General features: G+C 44.2%; 1 protein-coding gene across 5 annotated transcripts in view; it reads right to left on the reverse strand.

Annotated features, from left to right (window-relative positions):
- Nucleotides 1-2,478: 2,478 nt before the first annotated feature.
- The window catches only part of ITFG2 (integrin alpha FG-GAP repeat containing 2), a 45,776-nt gene continuing 31,571 nt past the window's right edge, over nucleotides 2,479-16,683 (reverse strand). The window contains exons 8-12 of one of the 5 annotated variants that reach the window (XR_015794190.1): nucleotides 10,709-10,939; nucleotides 9,985-10,076; nucleotides 9,346-9,444; nucleotides 5,542-5,715; nucleotides 2,479-2,953 (exon numbers count right to left, since the gene is read on the reverse strand). Coding sequence is in view for 3 of the 5 variants with exons in the window: in XM_088131261.1 (XP_087987387.1) it covers nucleotides 2,880-2,953; nucleotides 5,542-5,715; nucleotides 9,327-9,444; nucleotides 9,985-10,076; nucleotides 10,709-10,939 (689 nt within the window). In the remaining 2 variants the exon portion in view is untranslated. Of the gene's footprint in view, nucleotides 2,954-5,541; nucleotides 5,716-9,326; nucleotides 9,445-9,984; nucleotides 10,077-10,708; nucleotides 10,940-16,683 lie in introns of all 5 variants that reach the window. The other 4 variants (XR_015794191.1, XM_088131262.1, XM_088131263.1 and 1 more) reach the window with 4 other exon arrangements.

Here is a 16,683-nt window from a genome sequence, read left to right on the forward strand (position 1 = left end):
AAAAAATTCCAATAGTTAAAAATAGTGTGGAATTCAATTTACAAAAAAACCCATCATTCTATCAACTCCCCACTACAGTGCCTCCAGAAAATCAAAGACCTAAAAAGAGATGAAGATGAAATTATAGTTTCATACGATCACAGAACTCTTTATATCCATAGACTCAGAACTAGCGAAAGAATCCATGGCAGGGTTCACACATCAAATCTAACACACACTGAACCTAACCAAATACACTAAGATTGAAATACCCAGAATCATGGACCTCATCAACCACTGCCTCACTACTTATTTTCAGTTTGATGGACAAATATATCCACAAATCAGAGGAACACTCATGGGATCACCACTTTCAGGACTCATAGCAGAGACTGTAATGCAATATCTAGAAACTATAGCACTCCCATGCAATACAACCAAAAGTATGGATGTGGTATGTAGACGACACCTTTGACATAATAAAAAAGGAACAACTAGAGAAGACACATGAAACAATAAGATCTTTAAAGGAATAAAGCTCACAAGGGAAGAAGAAAACAACAACACATTACTCTTCCTGGACATCCTCATCAGAGAGGAAATTATGGCAAATTGGAACCACAAGTCTATCGAAAAGCAACCCACATTAACCAAGTGTTCCATTACCAAAGTAACCCAAACTCCCACAAGAGAAGCCGCGTAAGAACATTATTCAGATGAGCACAAATGTACTGCAGCAACCCAGAACACCAGAAAAAGGAAAAAGACCAACTATACAACATCTTCCAACAAAATGGATACCCGCACAACTTTATCAAAAAGTGCCTGACCACTCAACTCACTACAGCACAACCAACACAAGCTATGAAAAGGATAACACTGCCATACATCGGAAACATCTCAGAAACCACCAACAGACGATTACAACCACATGGCATCTCTGTAGCACACAAACCAACTGAAGCCCTCCAAAACATCTTAAGTAAACCAAAAGACCCAGTAGCCCAAGAAGGAAAAACAGGAGTCATCTACAGCACACAGTGTAACAGCCGCTATGTAGGACAGACAGGCAGAAGGCTAGCCGAGTGCATCCATGAACACGACTAGCAATCAGAAGCCATGATGAGAACTCAATCTCACAACACATGGACAGGCTCAACCATAGTTTCAACTGGGAAACAGCATCCTAGACCAAATTAAATCCAAAAACACTACGCAATTACTGGAAGCTTGGCACTCAGACACATCAGCCATCAATAGACATGCAGAGATAAACCGCATTTATATGCCATTCAGAAGAGGCAATAAGAGAGCTAAGAAGGAAACAAAAAGACCAGAACACATCCTCTCCTGCAGCCTACACTCAGAAAAGCAGGGATTAACACTAGACAAACAATTGAGTAGAAAACAATATCCTAATCAAGGAACTACCAAGGAGAAAACCACACCCCCACTAACACTGGCAGGGCAAGCTGCTATATAAAAAAAAGAGCAAACCCCACACTCACTAGCAGTGATGATGTTACCCAGTTGGGTAATGAAATGTCCGTAATAAAACTACTGTCTATCACAGGTTTTTCCTTGACCTTAAAAAGGTCAGAGAGCAGCAAGGACTCCACATCTCAAACTATATTTGCAAGGTTTGTTCAAAAAGCACTAAAAACCATGATTGTCAGAAAAATTAGAAGTTTAGAATCACTTTTAGAAAGAATGTGTGAATATTAAATGCAATTTAAAGATCCTGAGTTTTTAAATTCTTTCACAACTTGAACTTTGTTCTTCCCCAGACAGTGGAAGTAGGTATCTCCCTTTGCTAGGATTGAGCCAGCTAAATAACTTCTGCTCAAGGTGAGTTGCTTTCCCTTGGGGCGCGCCCTTGGGGGAGAAGCACTTTCTCAGGACTGGAGAGGAGCGAAGGCTGTGCTATGCTTCAGCAGTGATCTGAACTTTACTTACCATCATGACTTTGGCTTACATTGCTTCCCTTCTTATTGGCTTCTGTTTCTTCTCTTTATCTTCTTACACATGCTGGGGAAGAGGGCTCTTTCTTCAATAAGTCACAGCCACCGGTAATGGGTAGGACCAGTGTGTGCTGGATCAACTGACTACCACTTGGCTTTTTTTTTAAAGAAAGCCAACTGTAATTTAGGAAAAAATAAGAACTCTCAGATCAATTGGCTCAAAATGGCCTCAGTCTGTTCTGAACCTAGGACAAAATGGCTCACCAGGGCGGATGTTCACCATTCTAACCCCTCATCCCAGAGCCACATTTGGTCATCAGCACAGATTAGGAACTCCAAGAGTCCCTCCATGGCAGATCCAATAGCGCCAGAGCCCCAGTCCAGCTGCTGGAACGCCTTCCTGTTCCATTCTTCCATGCACATGCACAGGGCCTCCCTGGGTGCCAAGCGGCTCTGGCTTCTGGTGCGGTAAGCAATATTTGATGCCATATCTGAGTAATGGGAACATTACAAATTGAATGAGGAGGTCTCTATCATGGATTTTTCCTTGACCTTAAAAAAAGGCTATCTTTATTGAAGTTTTCCGTGAAAGCCAATAACTAACATAAATGGGAAGAAACCAGAGAGAAATGCAAGGTTAATCCCAACAATATATTTACCTATTCAACTGTGCACTTTTCGACTTTTGAGAAAAGAGGGAGCAATGGGTAATTAAACTTCACCATCTCTTTAGAGTCATTGACACTGCTTGCAATAAACTTTATTGCAAGTTCCTTGTTCCTGATTCTGCACTGGCAGAACGGGAACAGATGGCGTTGGATGTAACAAGGAGAGTCCGTTCTAATAAGCATTGCAAAGGCATTCCAAGAGCGCTGGGACTTCTGCAGATGGAGTCTCCTGGGTTGCAGAAAGACGTTCTGACTGGAAGCTGTGCGGAGACTATTTGGCTGCTTCCCTTGGAAAGTACAAGGTCTTGTGAATCAGGTCTTTGACAGCAGAAACATCATCTCTAGCTATGAAAAAGAGGAGGATACGCTGTTACTTAAAAGGTGCATGATACTCTTTGTCACAATACCTAAGATACAGTAGTAATGTTACCCCCATACTCTACAAACTGAACAGGAGGAGGCAGAATGTTAGGTGGATTCACAGTTTGCAGGCTCCTCATGGAATCATGCAAATGGATTCCCACTGATTTCTCCTGGATATGGAAATGCATGCTCAGATCAGCTCAGAAATCTAGTAGTTAACTACCCCATGCTGCTCAGTGTCTTGTTTCTGTAAAAAAAATACAGAAATCTTCAGTGCATTAGTCTACCAAAAGTGAATGATGTCTAAATAGTATCTTGATGAATAGGAGTAGTAATTTCTAAATAACCCCATGCTGAGAACACGCAGGAGGAAAATTATTCTGTTTGACTAGCTGGTCTTTCAAAAACAACACGGGCTTAAAGAATCTTCCCTAAATTATTAGCAAAGAACTGGCATCATTTGGGAACAGAACAGAAAAGGGGTGTTGGGGGGGTGGGGCATCAGTTTCATTAAAAGGAGGCTCATGCAGTGTGTGCAGCCATTCTCCTATTTGTAAAGGGGAGGGGGTCCCCTCCCCTCCCTCCCCCTTCAATGTCTTTGGCCAATGAAAGAAGAGGCTGCTGTCCAGAGAAAGAAGATTCTGATTTGTCTTTCACTGCAAGATTTTTGCTTTTATAAAGACCTCTATATTCTGTTTCTGTATTGTGGCATGCCCTGCCAGTGTTGGTGGGGGTGTGGGTTTGGTTTCGTTCTATTTTTTTCCTGTGGTAGTTCCTTGATTAAGGTATTCTTTACTGCTTGTATGTCTGGTGGTAATCTTGGTGTTAATCTCTGCTTATCTGGGTGATGATTGCTGGTGAGGAAATGTCCTGGTCTTTTGTTTTCCTTTCTGTTGTTTATCTCTGTGTGCCTGTTGATGGCTGCCTTGTCTGAATACCAAGCTTCCAAGAATTTTCTCGCATTTTTGGATTTAGCTTGGTCTAAGATGCTGACAGTTTCCCAGTTAAAACTATGGTTAAGTCTCTCCATGTGTTGTGAGATTAAGGAGTTCTCATCATGTCTTCTGACTGCTAGTGGTGCTGTCTGTTCTGACACTGTTGTTGTTCATGGATGAGCTCTGCAAGCCTTCTGCCTGTCTGTCTGTCCTACATAGTAGGATACCCTACATAGGGGGCAGTAGCTAAGAGCTAGGTCTACCCTGCAAGGGACCAGCCCAGTGCTTTCAAGGCCATTGTGTGTCCTAGGGGAGATATATGACAATCCTGCAGTGAAATCCAGTATCCACCTCAAATAGGTACCTGTTCCTCTGTGTTACAGGGTGTGGGTGTTGAAGATGGTGGTTTCAACTGGAAGTTGATTATGAAAGGTCTGTGTTGTGTACAGTATTGCACATATCTATAGGTTCTCTCTCTCCTCTTTGCAGAGGTGCTGGAGCTGAGCCAGTACGCTATAGTCACAACTCAGAAATTAGTATTTCTCATGAACTGTATGATAAATGCTGCAGATGTCTGGTGAGGGCTGCAAGCTGAACTCTAGAGTCTCTACACCTTTTCCTCTAAAATGACATAGGTCAAGCAATGAAAGATGAATACAGAATTATAATAAAGCCTCAACCAGAATCTCTTAGTTTGAGTGTCAAGCCCTGGGAGCAGCTCTGCCTCTGGTCCCGCTGCAGAGATGGGCAGATCCTCATAGAATTGGACGTTCCCCAAATCCACAGGTCTATCAGAAAACCTAGATAGTGGCTGCTTCACACAACACTTGTGAGAACTGGATCACAGTTCCAAAACACTTCGCAGGTGCCCTCCTCAAAAGTCTTAAGCATCCTCTTCCTTGCATCAAAAGAGCCAAGAAAACAGGATTCTGATTGCTTCCTCATTTGAAAATAAAAGTACTTGCTTGAACACTTCTGTTCCTAATAAACCTACTAATCTGAAATCAGAGCCTTTTCTGTTGTGGTGCCCACTCTTTGGAACATCATCCCCCTGGAGATTAGATTAACTTCAATCCTGTTGGCCTTTCGCAAGGCCTTGAAGGTGTGGCTTGGCTTCTGGTCATGGGGGTCAGAACGTACAACAGAGCCCATGAGCTGGTTATGTTGATAGTTGGTTGTGGTTTATCTCAGCTGCCAATAACGTATTTGTTATGTTACTGTTGTGTATCTAACTGTTAACTGCCCAGAGTCGTCATGATGAGATGGGTGCCCATATGTATTGAACTAAATAAAAAAAACCACTAAATAAAAATGTTCCTTTCTCCACCATGAGTAAGCCTGCCTCACAGGGCACACAGGCAGAAACTTCAAATGCTCTGAGGGGAGGAAATTAAGAGCTGATACCACAGAGACCTTAATTGTCCAAGGAAGCCGCATTCAAGAACAATGCCAGCATGTACACTGCTCAATTAGAGCTGCAATGGCTGATGTTACAATCCTCAGGCAGCTCTGATTACACAAGTGGAATAATTCTAAATTTAAATCTAAATCCTACTTGTCCCCTGCCCTCTTGACGGTGGCTATTTAATAGCCACGCAGTGAGATCCTGGTAGAAACCACAGAGGAGAAACATACCAACACCCAGCTGAAGCAGGAGATCTCTGCATTCTGAATTACTTTCTAGCATCTTCAGCAAATTGGTGGACTCCATCCTCTCTAACTGTATGTCCCAATAGATGTAGATCTTTTGGTTGAAACTGACATAGACCAGACAAGGGCTGTTATAGTCTCCTTTACAAGAATAGAAGCCTAGAGAAAAAATCCATCATTATTCAAGAATGAAAGCAAGCAGACATGAATGAGCACCAAAATTAGGGGCAAACAGTCAAATGATGAGGCATGCTGAAATCCCAACAGTGCTGACAGATGAAATTTCAAATTCTTGGATGCCATAAGAAAATGTATAATTTCACCTAGAAATGCAGGTACTCCAGAGGAGCCCTCAAAACAACAAGGTGTAGCATCTATATTGTCAGAGTCTGCAGAAGCAGTAAATCAGGGAAGAATCTGAGTGGAAAATGAGCTTCCATAATTCAATTGTACACAATGGCTGGCAGCTGCAAGGGCGTTTTCTACTGGAAAGAGGTCTATCGAGGGCATAGAATTTTGGGGAATAGCCCATTCCTCTAATCAAGGATGAATCTGCCTAAGAATTAGAGCTACCCAAATCCTCTGAAAGAGGTGCTTTGCGATGCACACACAGATATTCATGGCACCTCTCTCTAAATCCTAAAGCACCCTTGTTTTTTTCAGGCTCACATGAAGGTCAGTAAAACTACAACTGCTGGCTCCTCTGGACAGCAGAAAATGCATCCACCCTGCATCCGTATGGCAGGACAGCAGGAAATCAATGCAGAGAGAATCAGTAGAAATGGTAGAAAGACTGAATGGAAGATGGATGTAATCACCCAGGAGAACTGTGACCAAGGATGGGGAAAGGAGAGAGTTTTGCTTCTCCCCAAAAGGGACAAATGGGGTTGAGCAGAACAACTGACTCATGGAGGGAGTGGCTGCCCAGGGTAATGGAAGGGAGGCTGGACAAAAACATCACGGAGTCCTGAAGGAGCTTGCATATGTCATCTCAAACCTATGACATCTGAGAAAAAACAGGCTGAACCTAAAGCCAAAAGTTTGGAGGAGAGCACATGTGGTTCCTATCGTCAAAAAGGGGAAAAATAACACCCGTGTAACTACAAACCAGTCGGCTTGACACAATTCAGGGCAAAACTCTGAAACAGCTAATACGGCAATCAGTTTGTGAGCATTAAAAAAACAATGCATTTCTTGAGGGGAGCAAATGTGGGTTTATCAATAATAATTCATGCCAAACCAACTTTTTTTTTTATAGAGTGTCCACTTTAGTTAACCATGAGAATATGGTGGACATAGTTTACTTTGACTTCAAGCAAAGCATCAGTAAAATCTCTCATGATCTAGGCTACCCTTGGGTGGATTACAGAGCCAGTTGAACAATCATATTCAACACAGGTACATCAGTGGTTCTGTGTCAAGCTGCTGAGTGATAGCACAATGATATCAGTTCCAGGCCTGAAGCTGTTCAACATTATAAATGACCTGGATGTGTGGTTAGAAAATATGAGTATCAAATTAGTACAGTGGTACCTCGGGTCACAAACGCTTCTGTTCACGACCAATTCGGGTCACGAACAGCTCCGTTCGCAAAATTTTGCTTCCGTTTGGAACGCCGGATCGGGTGACGAACAGGATCCGTGGCCATTTTCCCTCCCGTGACACGTGGTCGTGGCTTCCTGTAGGGAGGGGGACTCTCCCTCCAAGCAATAACCGCCTCCCCACCCGCCTTCCTGTCCTCCACGCCAGAAGTCGCGTCGAGCAAGGTTAGTGTTCTCTCTCTTTGTACTGTATTTTGTGTCATATTTTTGCGGTTTAAAAAAACAACAACATATGGTTCAGAACGGATTAACCGTAATTACATTGAACCTTATGGGAAAATTTGATTCGGGATGCGACCAAAATCAGGTCGCGACCAAATTCGGAGGGGTCAGAACGGATTAACCGTATTTACATTGAACTTTATGGGAAAATTTGATTCGGGTCGCGACCAATTCGGGTCGTGACCAGAGTCGCGGAACGAATTAAGTTCGTGAACTGAGGTACCACTGTAGATTTGTGCAATTTATCAGTTGCCTCAGTCCTAGTGGACTCTTACAGATACATAAATAACAGTAAGAAATACTGCAAATCACATTAAATCATTAGAAGTAATACAACCAATAGAGGCTTCCCAAAAGCCAGATTTTTACCAGCCTCCAGAAGGCCTTGGGGCAGGGGGAAGAGTCCTTGCTTGCAGGCGAAGCTGCTCCAGAGGAGAGGAGCTGCCACAGAGGACACCCACTGCTGGCCCTTCTCAGCACAACTCCTGGTAGATGGGGACCCTCGGTAGGTATGTGTTGGCAATCCAGATCAGATGGGGAGAATGTATCTGGGGAAGGTAGGCTCTGGGATACTCAGGCTCTGAGACATCTGGGGACTGTAGCCACCTGTGCCTTGAACTGCACTGGCAGCCGATATGGCTGCCCCACTGGAGGTGTGAGCTGGCAGTACCACGACTGGTCAGGACGCATGTGGGCCACTACACTGAATTAGCTGAAACTTCTGGGGAGACTTCAAGGTTCCTTTCTTTCCTTGCCATGTGTAGACTTGTGCTTTTACCAGGAATTCGAAACAAACCTAACTTTTTCTAAGCAGACAGTCATCAAATAATGACCGTTGTCATTCGTTTCTGGCTCTGGGCTCTGGCCCGGCTTCTTTGCGCTCTCTTGCCTCATCCCCATTCAGGCCGTCTAACAGAGCAGCAGCATCTCCGTGATCAGATTACTGCAGATTTTTTTATTTTATTTTTTTACAAAACTTATTCTCACCATTCTCTGGAGCATAACATGGAACTGTTACCCATAAATTTAAACAAACCCGCAACAATCCAGATGGCATCAATTCGTACTATTTAACATACATTGTAGCTCTTTCATTCCTAATTGGCTCTTTACATCCATATCCCTGCATTTATTCATCAATTCCACTCAGATTACTTGCTTTCAGATCTGCAACCCCTTTCCCCTTTCTCTTAGCTTCACAAACTACAACAGACAACTGTATTTTGGTCATTTATTAAGCCATGCTCAGCTTTTTATCATTTACCCCACTCGCATTCCAAGCACAATCTCCCACTGTCATCACTGTGCCCACTGACCTCCACACTCACTACAGCTTCGGTTAATCAAGGCTGTAACATAGCAATTTTTAGTAAGATACACATTAGAAAGTATAAACTAGGTTACCGCTTTAGTGGCACCTGTGCCACATACAGCACTGTGAAGACATCGCTGGTTAGTTTGGGTACATTTTAGCCCATCCAGCACCACCACAACTCAAGCCCAGTTTTTCTTCAAGCATGCTAGGATCTCTAATCTGGAGACTATCTTGCAAACCAACATACCATTGCCCACAGCTGCACAATTAGGAGGTGGCTGCAGTGACCTGATATATATGCTCTTATATGATTATTAGTTTGTCCAATATTATTGTCACCTATTTTGGGCATGGTTTACTATCCAAAGATGCCATTCAAATAGTGCTCGGTATATGAAAGGCAACCTATAGTAACTAAATATTACCATCTCATCTCATCTCATCTAATCTGGCTGTTGAGTAGAGTGCTGGGGACTATACTCCAAAAATAGGCAGAGACTGTACAAAGAAATGGTGGCATGAATGTCATGGATGAGAAGCTGTGGGCATCTGACTGAAAGTAGTAGAACCAAGCTGTATGTAATCTCCTGTGCAACACAATATTACAGCAGAATTGCCAGTAAATAGCTCACCTGCACAGAAGGCACTCACATTTTCATCTACTTGGAACCTGGCTACTGTCCGGTTGTGGTCTATGATGTACGTCTGTCCATCCCAAGCACAGGCAATCACCTCCTCGTAACCATTTCCCTAAAAGTGTAGAAAAACTTCTTAGAAGAAGCCCCACATAAGAACAACAGCCACACTCTCACCTGACCACAGTCAGAGAGTGAGACAAGGACGGCAATGTAAGAACATGAGATGCTACAACGATGGCAAAGCAGACTGTTCAAGCTGTTAAAGGTCACAGGAGTTGGGAGAGCAGTTCAGGAGTACACACTCACTACCTGATTTCAAAACAAGATGCCAGTGCCAGATGCAGGTGGGAAATGAATACCAAATTTAGTTTGGAGAGCAATCTTGAGCATCAACAGGAAACATAGGCTATAAAGGTCAGGGTCCACTTTTCTAGAAGAGTGTGATTATTCCTGCTGTTCACTCAGCTCATCTTTGAAGGAGCAATGGTAATGACCATTCTTTCTTCGGGGGACATACAGAGGTGTATCTCAGGAAAACTATCTCTAGTACTTTATAAGGACTTCTGATTTCTCACTGAGATAGGACTATCTAATACTCCTTGCTTCTGGATACATCTGTCTGCCCCAAGTGCACAGCTAGGCAAGAACTTACAGTAACATCCAGTTTTTCAAGAGCAAAAAGTTGATGGTCAACTTGTACAGACCACAGCAGCTTGTCTGCTCCCTCCATGAGCTTCAGGGTCCCTTTAAGGGGGAAAGAAAGGGTTAATCAGGAACTCAGCTGTGATCTGAGGGTTCAACTCAAGGAGAAGGTCCAAGCAAGAATAAAGCCACATCCCAGTATCCTGCATTTTAAAACCCTTTGAAGGCTGCTATGGGAATGCCAACTAACATTCTGAGGGACGGGCATATTGTAAATAAATACAAATTCAATTCCTTCTCATGTCTAATTTTTTTTATATCAAGAAGGTTCTTCAGGAGTCTCAAAATCTTGGGGCTCGGCCTTAGAACATGGACGGGAACAATAGGAAGCATGTCCAAATGCCTTCCCTCCTGACTAGAAGCGAAGGAAAACAGAAGAAATCGTATACGTGTTGAAGCTTAAGTGAGCACAAGTGAAAAAAAAAATGGCCCTTTTCTACTACATTCATGTTGTCACATAATTAAGCCATTGTGGACTGAGAACTTTTACTTTCTCAGGAATATCACATTTTCACTTTCAGTTCTGGAAAAGTGTATTTCATGCCACAGGTATGGGACACTTTGGTTTCAGAAACAACTTAATTGTGATTGCATCAACAGTCTGAAAAGCTTTCTTAATTCAGCCCCATCTCTCTTCCCGCCTCCCTCCTCATTCCAAGAAAATCAAGACTTACCATCCAGAGTGCAGAGTGCAAATAAACCCAAGCCTGTGTGCTCCTTTGAACCACCTACAGAGACAAAATGCAAGAGTACCCCGACCTTTAGAACCACCACCAAGTGTGGCTTTTTCTGAAGTGCCTCTGTCCTGAGAACGAAGCACAGAAGGCGTGATCCGCCAGACAACCCCCTTGGCTGATGTGGAGAATCTGGCGACGCGCTCTTGAGGGTTCTGCTCCTCGGTGCCTCTGCAGGTAAAAGGGAGTCAAGTGCTTTGATGGACAGGTGCAGCTTCAAAGGCTCAGCTGGAGGCCGTGAAGGATGACTTTGGGTGGGGTTTTAAATGGAACCCCGAAATAGTAATGGGAAGCCGAGGGGGAAAGGAATGGGAAGACTTTTTAGAAGGCTTTCTTGAACAGTCAGTGAAGCCAGCCGGTGTCCGGAATTCTTAGCCATGCTTAAAGTAACAAGGCTCTAACGAGATAGCGAAAGTGTTAAATGCAGGAATGCAAACCAGCTGCAAAATGTGTCTTACGGGGGTTGGGGGGGAGATTTATAGTGGGAACCAAGGTCTTTCAGGTAAAGGGACTTCTGTATTATTTCTATTCTACAGGATGCTTATAGGATCCAATTAAATATAAGCGACTTCTGATACCATTGATCATGGTATCCTTCTGGACTGGCTGCAGGAGCTGAGTGGGTGGCACTGTGCTGTGTTGGTCCGTCCTTCCTTCCTTCCTTCCTTCCTTCCTTCCTTCCTTCCTTCCTTCCTTCCTTCCTTCCTTCCTCCCTCCCTCCCTCCCTCCGGGGCCAGTTCCAATCCTGTGTTGATAGGGGGAGAGGGGCCCGGTCTGCAGCCCCTCCTTTGTGAGGTGCTGCAGGGCTCGGCCCTTTCCCTCCTCCTGCTTAATGTCCACAGGAGGCGGCTGGGTGAGGTCACCCAACAGTTTGGGGTGAGGTATCACCAATATGCTGATGATACCCAGCTTTATATCTCCACCCCAGGCCGCCTGAGTGATGCAGCGGACATCCTGCCCCAGTGTCTGGAGGCTGTGGGGGCCTGGATGGGGTGCAACAGGCTTCAGCTCAACCTAAGCAAGACTGAGTGGCTTTGGCTGTTTGGACCTTCTGGTGTTGGAAACCTTCCACTGTTGGTCTTGGATGAGGTGGCACTGCCTCAGAGAGTCCTGGTGCACAATCTGGGGGTCCTCCTGGACTCGCAGCTCCTGTTTGAAGAGCAGGTGGCAGCCATGGCTAGGAGGGCCTTTGCACACTTTGGGTTGTACACCAGCTGTGCTGTTCCTGGACTGGGAGGCCCTGCTCACTGTCACTCATGCCCTCGTGACATCTCATCTGAATCACTGCAATGCTCTCTGCATGGGGCTGCCCTTGAAGAGCATTCAGAAGCTTCAACTGGTGCAGAATGTGGCAGCACAGGTAGTAAATGGCACCAGTTATTTGGCACATGTAACACCACTACTCTGAGAGGTACACTGATTGCCAGTGTTTCCAGGTGCAATTCAAAGTGCTAGTTGTCACCTTTAAAGCTCGTCATGGCTTGGGAACAGGTTACTTGAGAGACCATCTCTTCTCACTTGTTTCTACCTGTCTGAGCCAGTCAGGCAGGATGGGCATGCTTCAGGTGCCATCTTGCCAGTTGGGAGGGCCTAAAAGACTCGCCTTTTCTGCTGTACTGCACTCCTTGTGAATCTCCCTCTAGAGATCAGGATGGCCCTGACTCTGCTGGCCTTTCATAAGGCCCTAAAGACCTGGTTCCGTGCCCGGGGTTAGGGCTGAGACTGAAGATCCGGGCCTCTACTTCAGCACCAGCGCTGCCCCCACCACTGACAAGCACCACGATGCAGGGTGGCCAAAAAGGCAGAGATGGGGGGAGACAGGTGGGTGGGGGGAGTTCAAGAGACGGCAGTTCCTTACCTCACCAAGGTCGGGCCGAGGAGGGACCAAGCCAGGAATGGCTTGGATTGGGGTGGGCCCTTACCTAACGACCAGTGTGATTTGGTTAACAATGGCAATGGGACTGCTGGGATTTCTGTCACTAAGTGATGCAGACATCATGCTTTATGACCACATTGCTTAGAGATGGAAATTTTGGTCCCAATTACTGTTGTAACCCGAGGACTACCTGTATTAGGATGCATATATAAACTTTTCCCCTTCATGGATCACTGCCTTGTCGTGGCGAAGGGGCTTGCGTAACTCAGTGAAGCCATGAGCTATACCGTGCAGGGCCACCCAAGACGGACAGGTCATGACAGAGAGTTCTGACAAAATGTGGTCCACTGGAGAAGGAAATGGCAACCCACTCCAGTATCCTTGCCAAGAAAACCCCATGGACAATGTCAAAAGGCTAAAAGATATGACGCCGGAAGATGAGCCCCTCAGGTCGGAAGGTGTCCAATATGCTACTGGGGAAGAGCGGAGGGCAATTCCAAGTAGCTCCAGAAAGAGTGAAGCGGCTGGGCCAAAGCCGAAAGGACGTTCAGCTGTGGATGTATCTGGAAGCGAAAAGAAGGTCCGATGCTGTAAAGAACAATATTGTATAGGTACCTGGAATGTAAGATCTATGAACCAAGGCAAGCTGGATGTGGTCAAACATGAGATGACAAGATTGAACGTCGACATCTTGGGAATCAGCGAACTGAAATGGACGGGAATGGGTGAATTTAATTCGGGTGACCATTATATCTACTACTGTGGGCAAGAAACCCTTAGAAGAAATGGAATTGCACTCATAGTGAATAAGAGAGTGGGAAAGGCAGTAATGGGGTACAACCTCAAAAACGACAGAATGATCTCAGTGCGTATCCAAGGCAAACCATTCAATATCACAGTCATCCAAGTCTATGCCCCAACCACTGATGCTGAAGAAGCTGAAGTTGACCACTTCTATGAAGACTTACAACACCTTCTAGAACTGGCACCAAAAAGATGTCCTTTTCATCATAGGGGATTGGAATGCTAAAGTAGGAAGTCAAGGAGTAATCGGAATAACAGGCAAGTTTGGCCTTGGAGTACAAAATGAAGCAGGGCAAAGGCTAATAGAGTTCTGTCAAGAGAACAAGCTAGTCATAGCAAACACTCTTTTCCAACAACACAAGAGACGACTCTACACATGGACATCACCAGATGGTCAATACCGAAACCAGATTGATTATATACTTTGCAGCCAAAGATGGAGAAGCTCTATACAGACAGCAAAAACAAGACCAGGAGCTGACTGTGGCTCAGATCATGAGCTTCTTACTGCAAAATTTAGGCTTAAATTGAAGAATGTAGGGAAAACCACTAGACCACTCAGGTATGACTTAGATCATATTCCTTGTGAGTACACAGTGAAGGTGATGAATAGATTTAGAGGATTAGATTTGGTAGACAGAGTGCCTGAAGAACTATGGACGGAGGTCCGTAACATTGTACAGGAGGCAGCAACTAAAATCATCCCAAAGAAAAAGAAATGCAAGAAAGCAAAATGGCTGTCTGATGAGGCTTTACAAATAGCTGTGGAAAGAAGGAATGCGAAAAGCAAGGGTGAAAGGGAAAGATATAAGCAACTGAATGCAGATTTCCAGAGAATAGCAAGGAGAGATAAGAAGGCCTTCTTAAATGAACAATGCAAAGAAATTGAGGAAAACAATAGAATGGGGAAGACTAGAGATCTCTACAAGAAAATTGGAGATATGAAAGGAACGTTTAGTGCAAAGATGGGCATGATAAAGGACAAAAAAGGCAGGGACCTAACAGAAGCAGAAGAGATTAAGAAGCGGTGGCAAGAATACACAGAAGAACTATACAAGAAAGATCTTAATGTCCCTGATGTCCACGCTGGTGTGATCACTGACCTTGAGCCAGACATCCTAGAGAGTGAAGTCAAGTGGGCCTTAGGAAGCATTGCTAACAACAAAGCTAGTGGAGATGACAGGATTCCAGCTGAGTTATTTAAAATACTAAAAGATGATGGTGTTAAAGTGCTGCACTCAATATGCCAGCAAGTTTGGAAAACGCAACAGTGGCCACGGGATTGGAAAAGGTCAGTTTACGTTCCAATTCCAAAGAAGGGCAACGCCAAAGAATGCTCAAACTATCGCACAATTGCACTCATTTCACATGTTAGCAAGGTTATGCTCAAAATCCTACAAGCTAGGCTTCAGCAATACATGAACCGAGAACTACCGGATGTACAAGCTGGGTTTCGAAGAGGCAGAGGAACTAGAGATCAAATCGCCAACATTCGCTGGATCATGGAGAAAGCACGAGAGTTCCAGAAAAATATCTACTTCTGCTTCATTGACTATGCAAAAGCCTTTGATTGTGTGGATCACAACAAACTATGGCAAATTCTTAAAGAGATGGGAATACCAGACCACCTTACCTGTCTCCTGAGAAATCTGTATGCGGGCCAAGAAGCAACAGTTAGAACCGGTCATGGAACAACCGATTGGTTCAAAATAGGGAAAGGTGTACGACAAGGCTGTATACTGTCACCCTGCTTATTTAACCTATATGCAGAGTACATCATGAGAAATGCCAGGCTGGAAGAATCACAAGCCGGAATTAAGATTGCAGGGAGAATCATCAACAACCTCAGATATGCGGACGATACCACCCTAATGGCAGAAAGTGAAGAAGAACTAAAGAGCCTCTTGATGAGGGTGAAAGAGGAGAGTGCAAAAGCTGGCTTGAAACTCAACATTAAAAAAACTAAGATCATGGCATCTGGACCCATCAATTCCTGGCAAATAGAAGGGGTAGAAATGGAAGCAGTAACAGACTTCATTTATTTGGGCTCCAAGATCACCGCAGATGGAGACTGCAGCCATGAAATTAAAAGACGCTTGCTCCTTGGGAGGAAAGCTATGGCAAGCCTAGATAGCATATTAAAAAGCAGAGACGTCACCTTGCCGACAAAGATCCGCATAGTCAAAGCTATGGTTTTTCCAGTAGTAATGTATGGCTGTGAGAGCTGGACCATAAAAGGCTGAGCACCGAAGAATTGATGCCTTTGAACTGTGGTGCTGGAGAAGACTCTTGAGAGTCCCCTGGACTGCTAGGAGGTCAAACCAGTCAATCTTAAAGGAAATCAACCCTGATTGCTCATTGGAAGGATCGATAATGAAGCTCAAGCTCAGATATTTTGGCCACCTAATGCGAAGAGAGATCTCTTTGGAGAAGACCCTGATGCTGGGAAAGATTGAAGGCAAAAGGAGAAGAGGACGGCAGAGGATGAGATGGTTAGATAGCATCACTGAAGCAATGAGCATGAAACTGAGCAAACTCAGGGAGGCAGTGAAGGACAGGAAGGCCTGGCGCAATATGGTTCATGGGGTCACGAAGAGTCGGACACGACTTAACGACTAAACAACAACAACATAAACTTTTACTTAGATATGACACAGAAACAGAACAAACAAAAAACAGTATGACAAAATGGATGCAAAACTTAACAAACAGTGACAACACATCAGTGGGAATAATTATGGAGCAAATCTATTAAATTTACACCAGGTTATAATCTAAAGGAAAATTGGTACAAAATGTTTTAAGATGGTATACAACTCCATCAATAATGTCTAAGATAGACAAATCATCCAGTAATAAATGTTGGAAATGTGAAGAAACAGAAGGAACATTTTATCACGTGGTGGATATGTAAAGCAACTCAAAAATACTAGAAAAACATACATAGTATAATGCAGAAAATCTTGGAATTTAAATTTGAAATGAAACCACTTTTCCTACTAGGTATAACCTCAGATAAAATACGTAAGAAACATCATAATTTAATGAGATACAGGTAGTCCTTGCGTAATGACAATTGAAACCTGAATCTCGATCGTTGAGCGAAGTGGTCATTAAGTGAGACGCCCACGTGACTGCTTCTCTCAATGACCACAATCCGGGCACTCCTGTTGCAGTCGTTAAGCGATCTCCCGGGTCGTTAAGTGGACAGAGTGAAAGAGTGTGGAGGTGAAAT

The sequence above is a fragment of the Python bivittatus genome, unplaced genomic scaffold (assembly GCF_059951505.1).
Source record: "Python bivittatus isolate LINGU-HERP-01145 unplaced genomic scaffold, Pbiv_v1 ctg000970_np1212, whole genome shotgun sequence".
Taxonomy (NCBI): Eukaryota; Metazoa; Chordata; class Lepidosauria; order Squamata; family Pythonidae; genus Python; species Python bivittatus.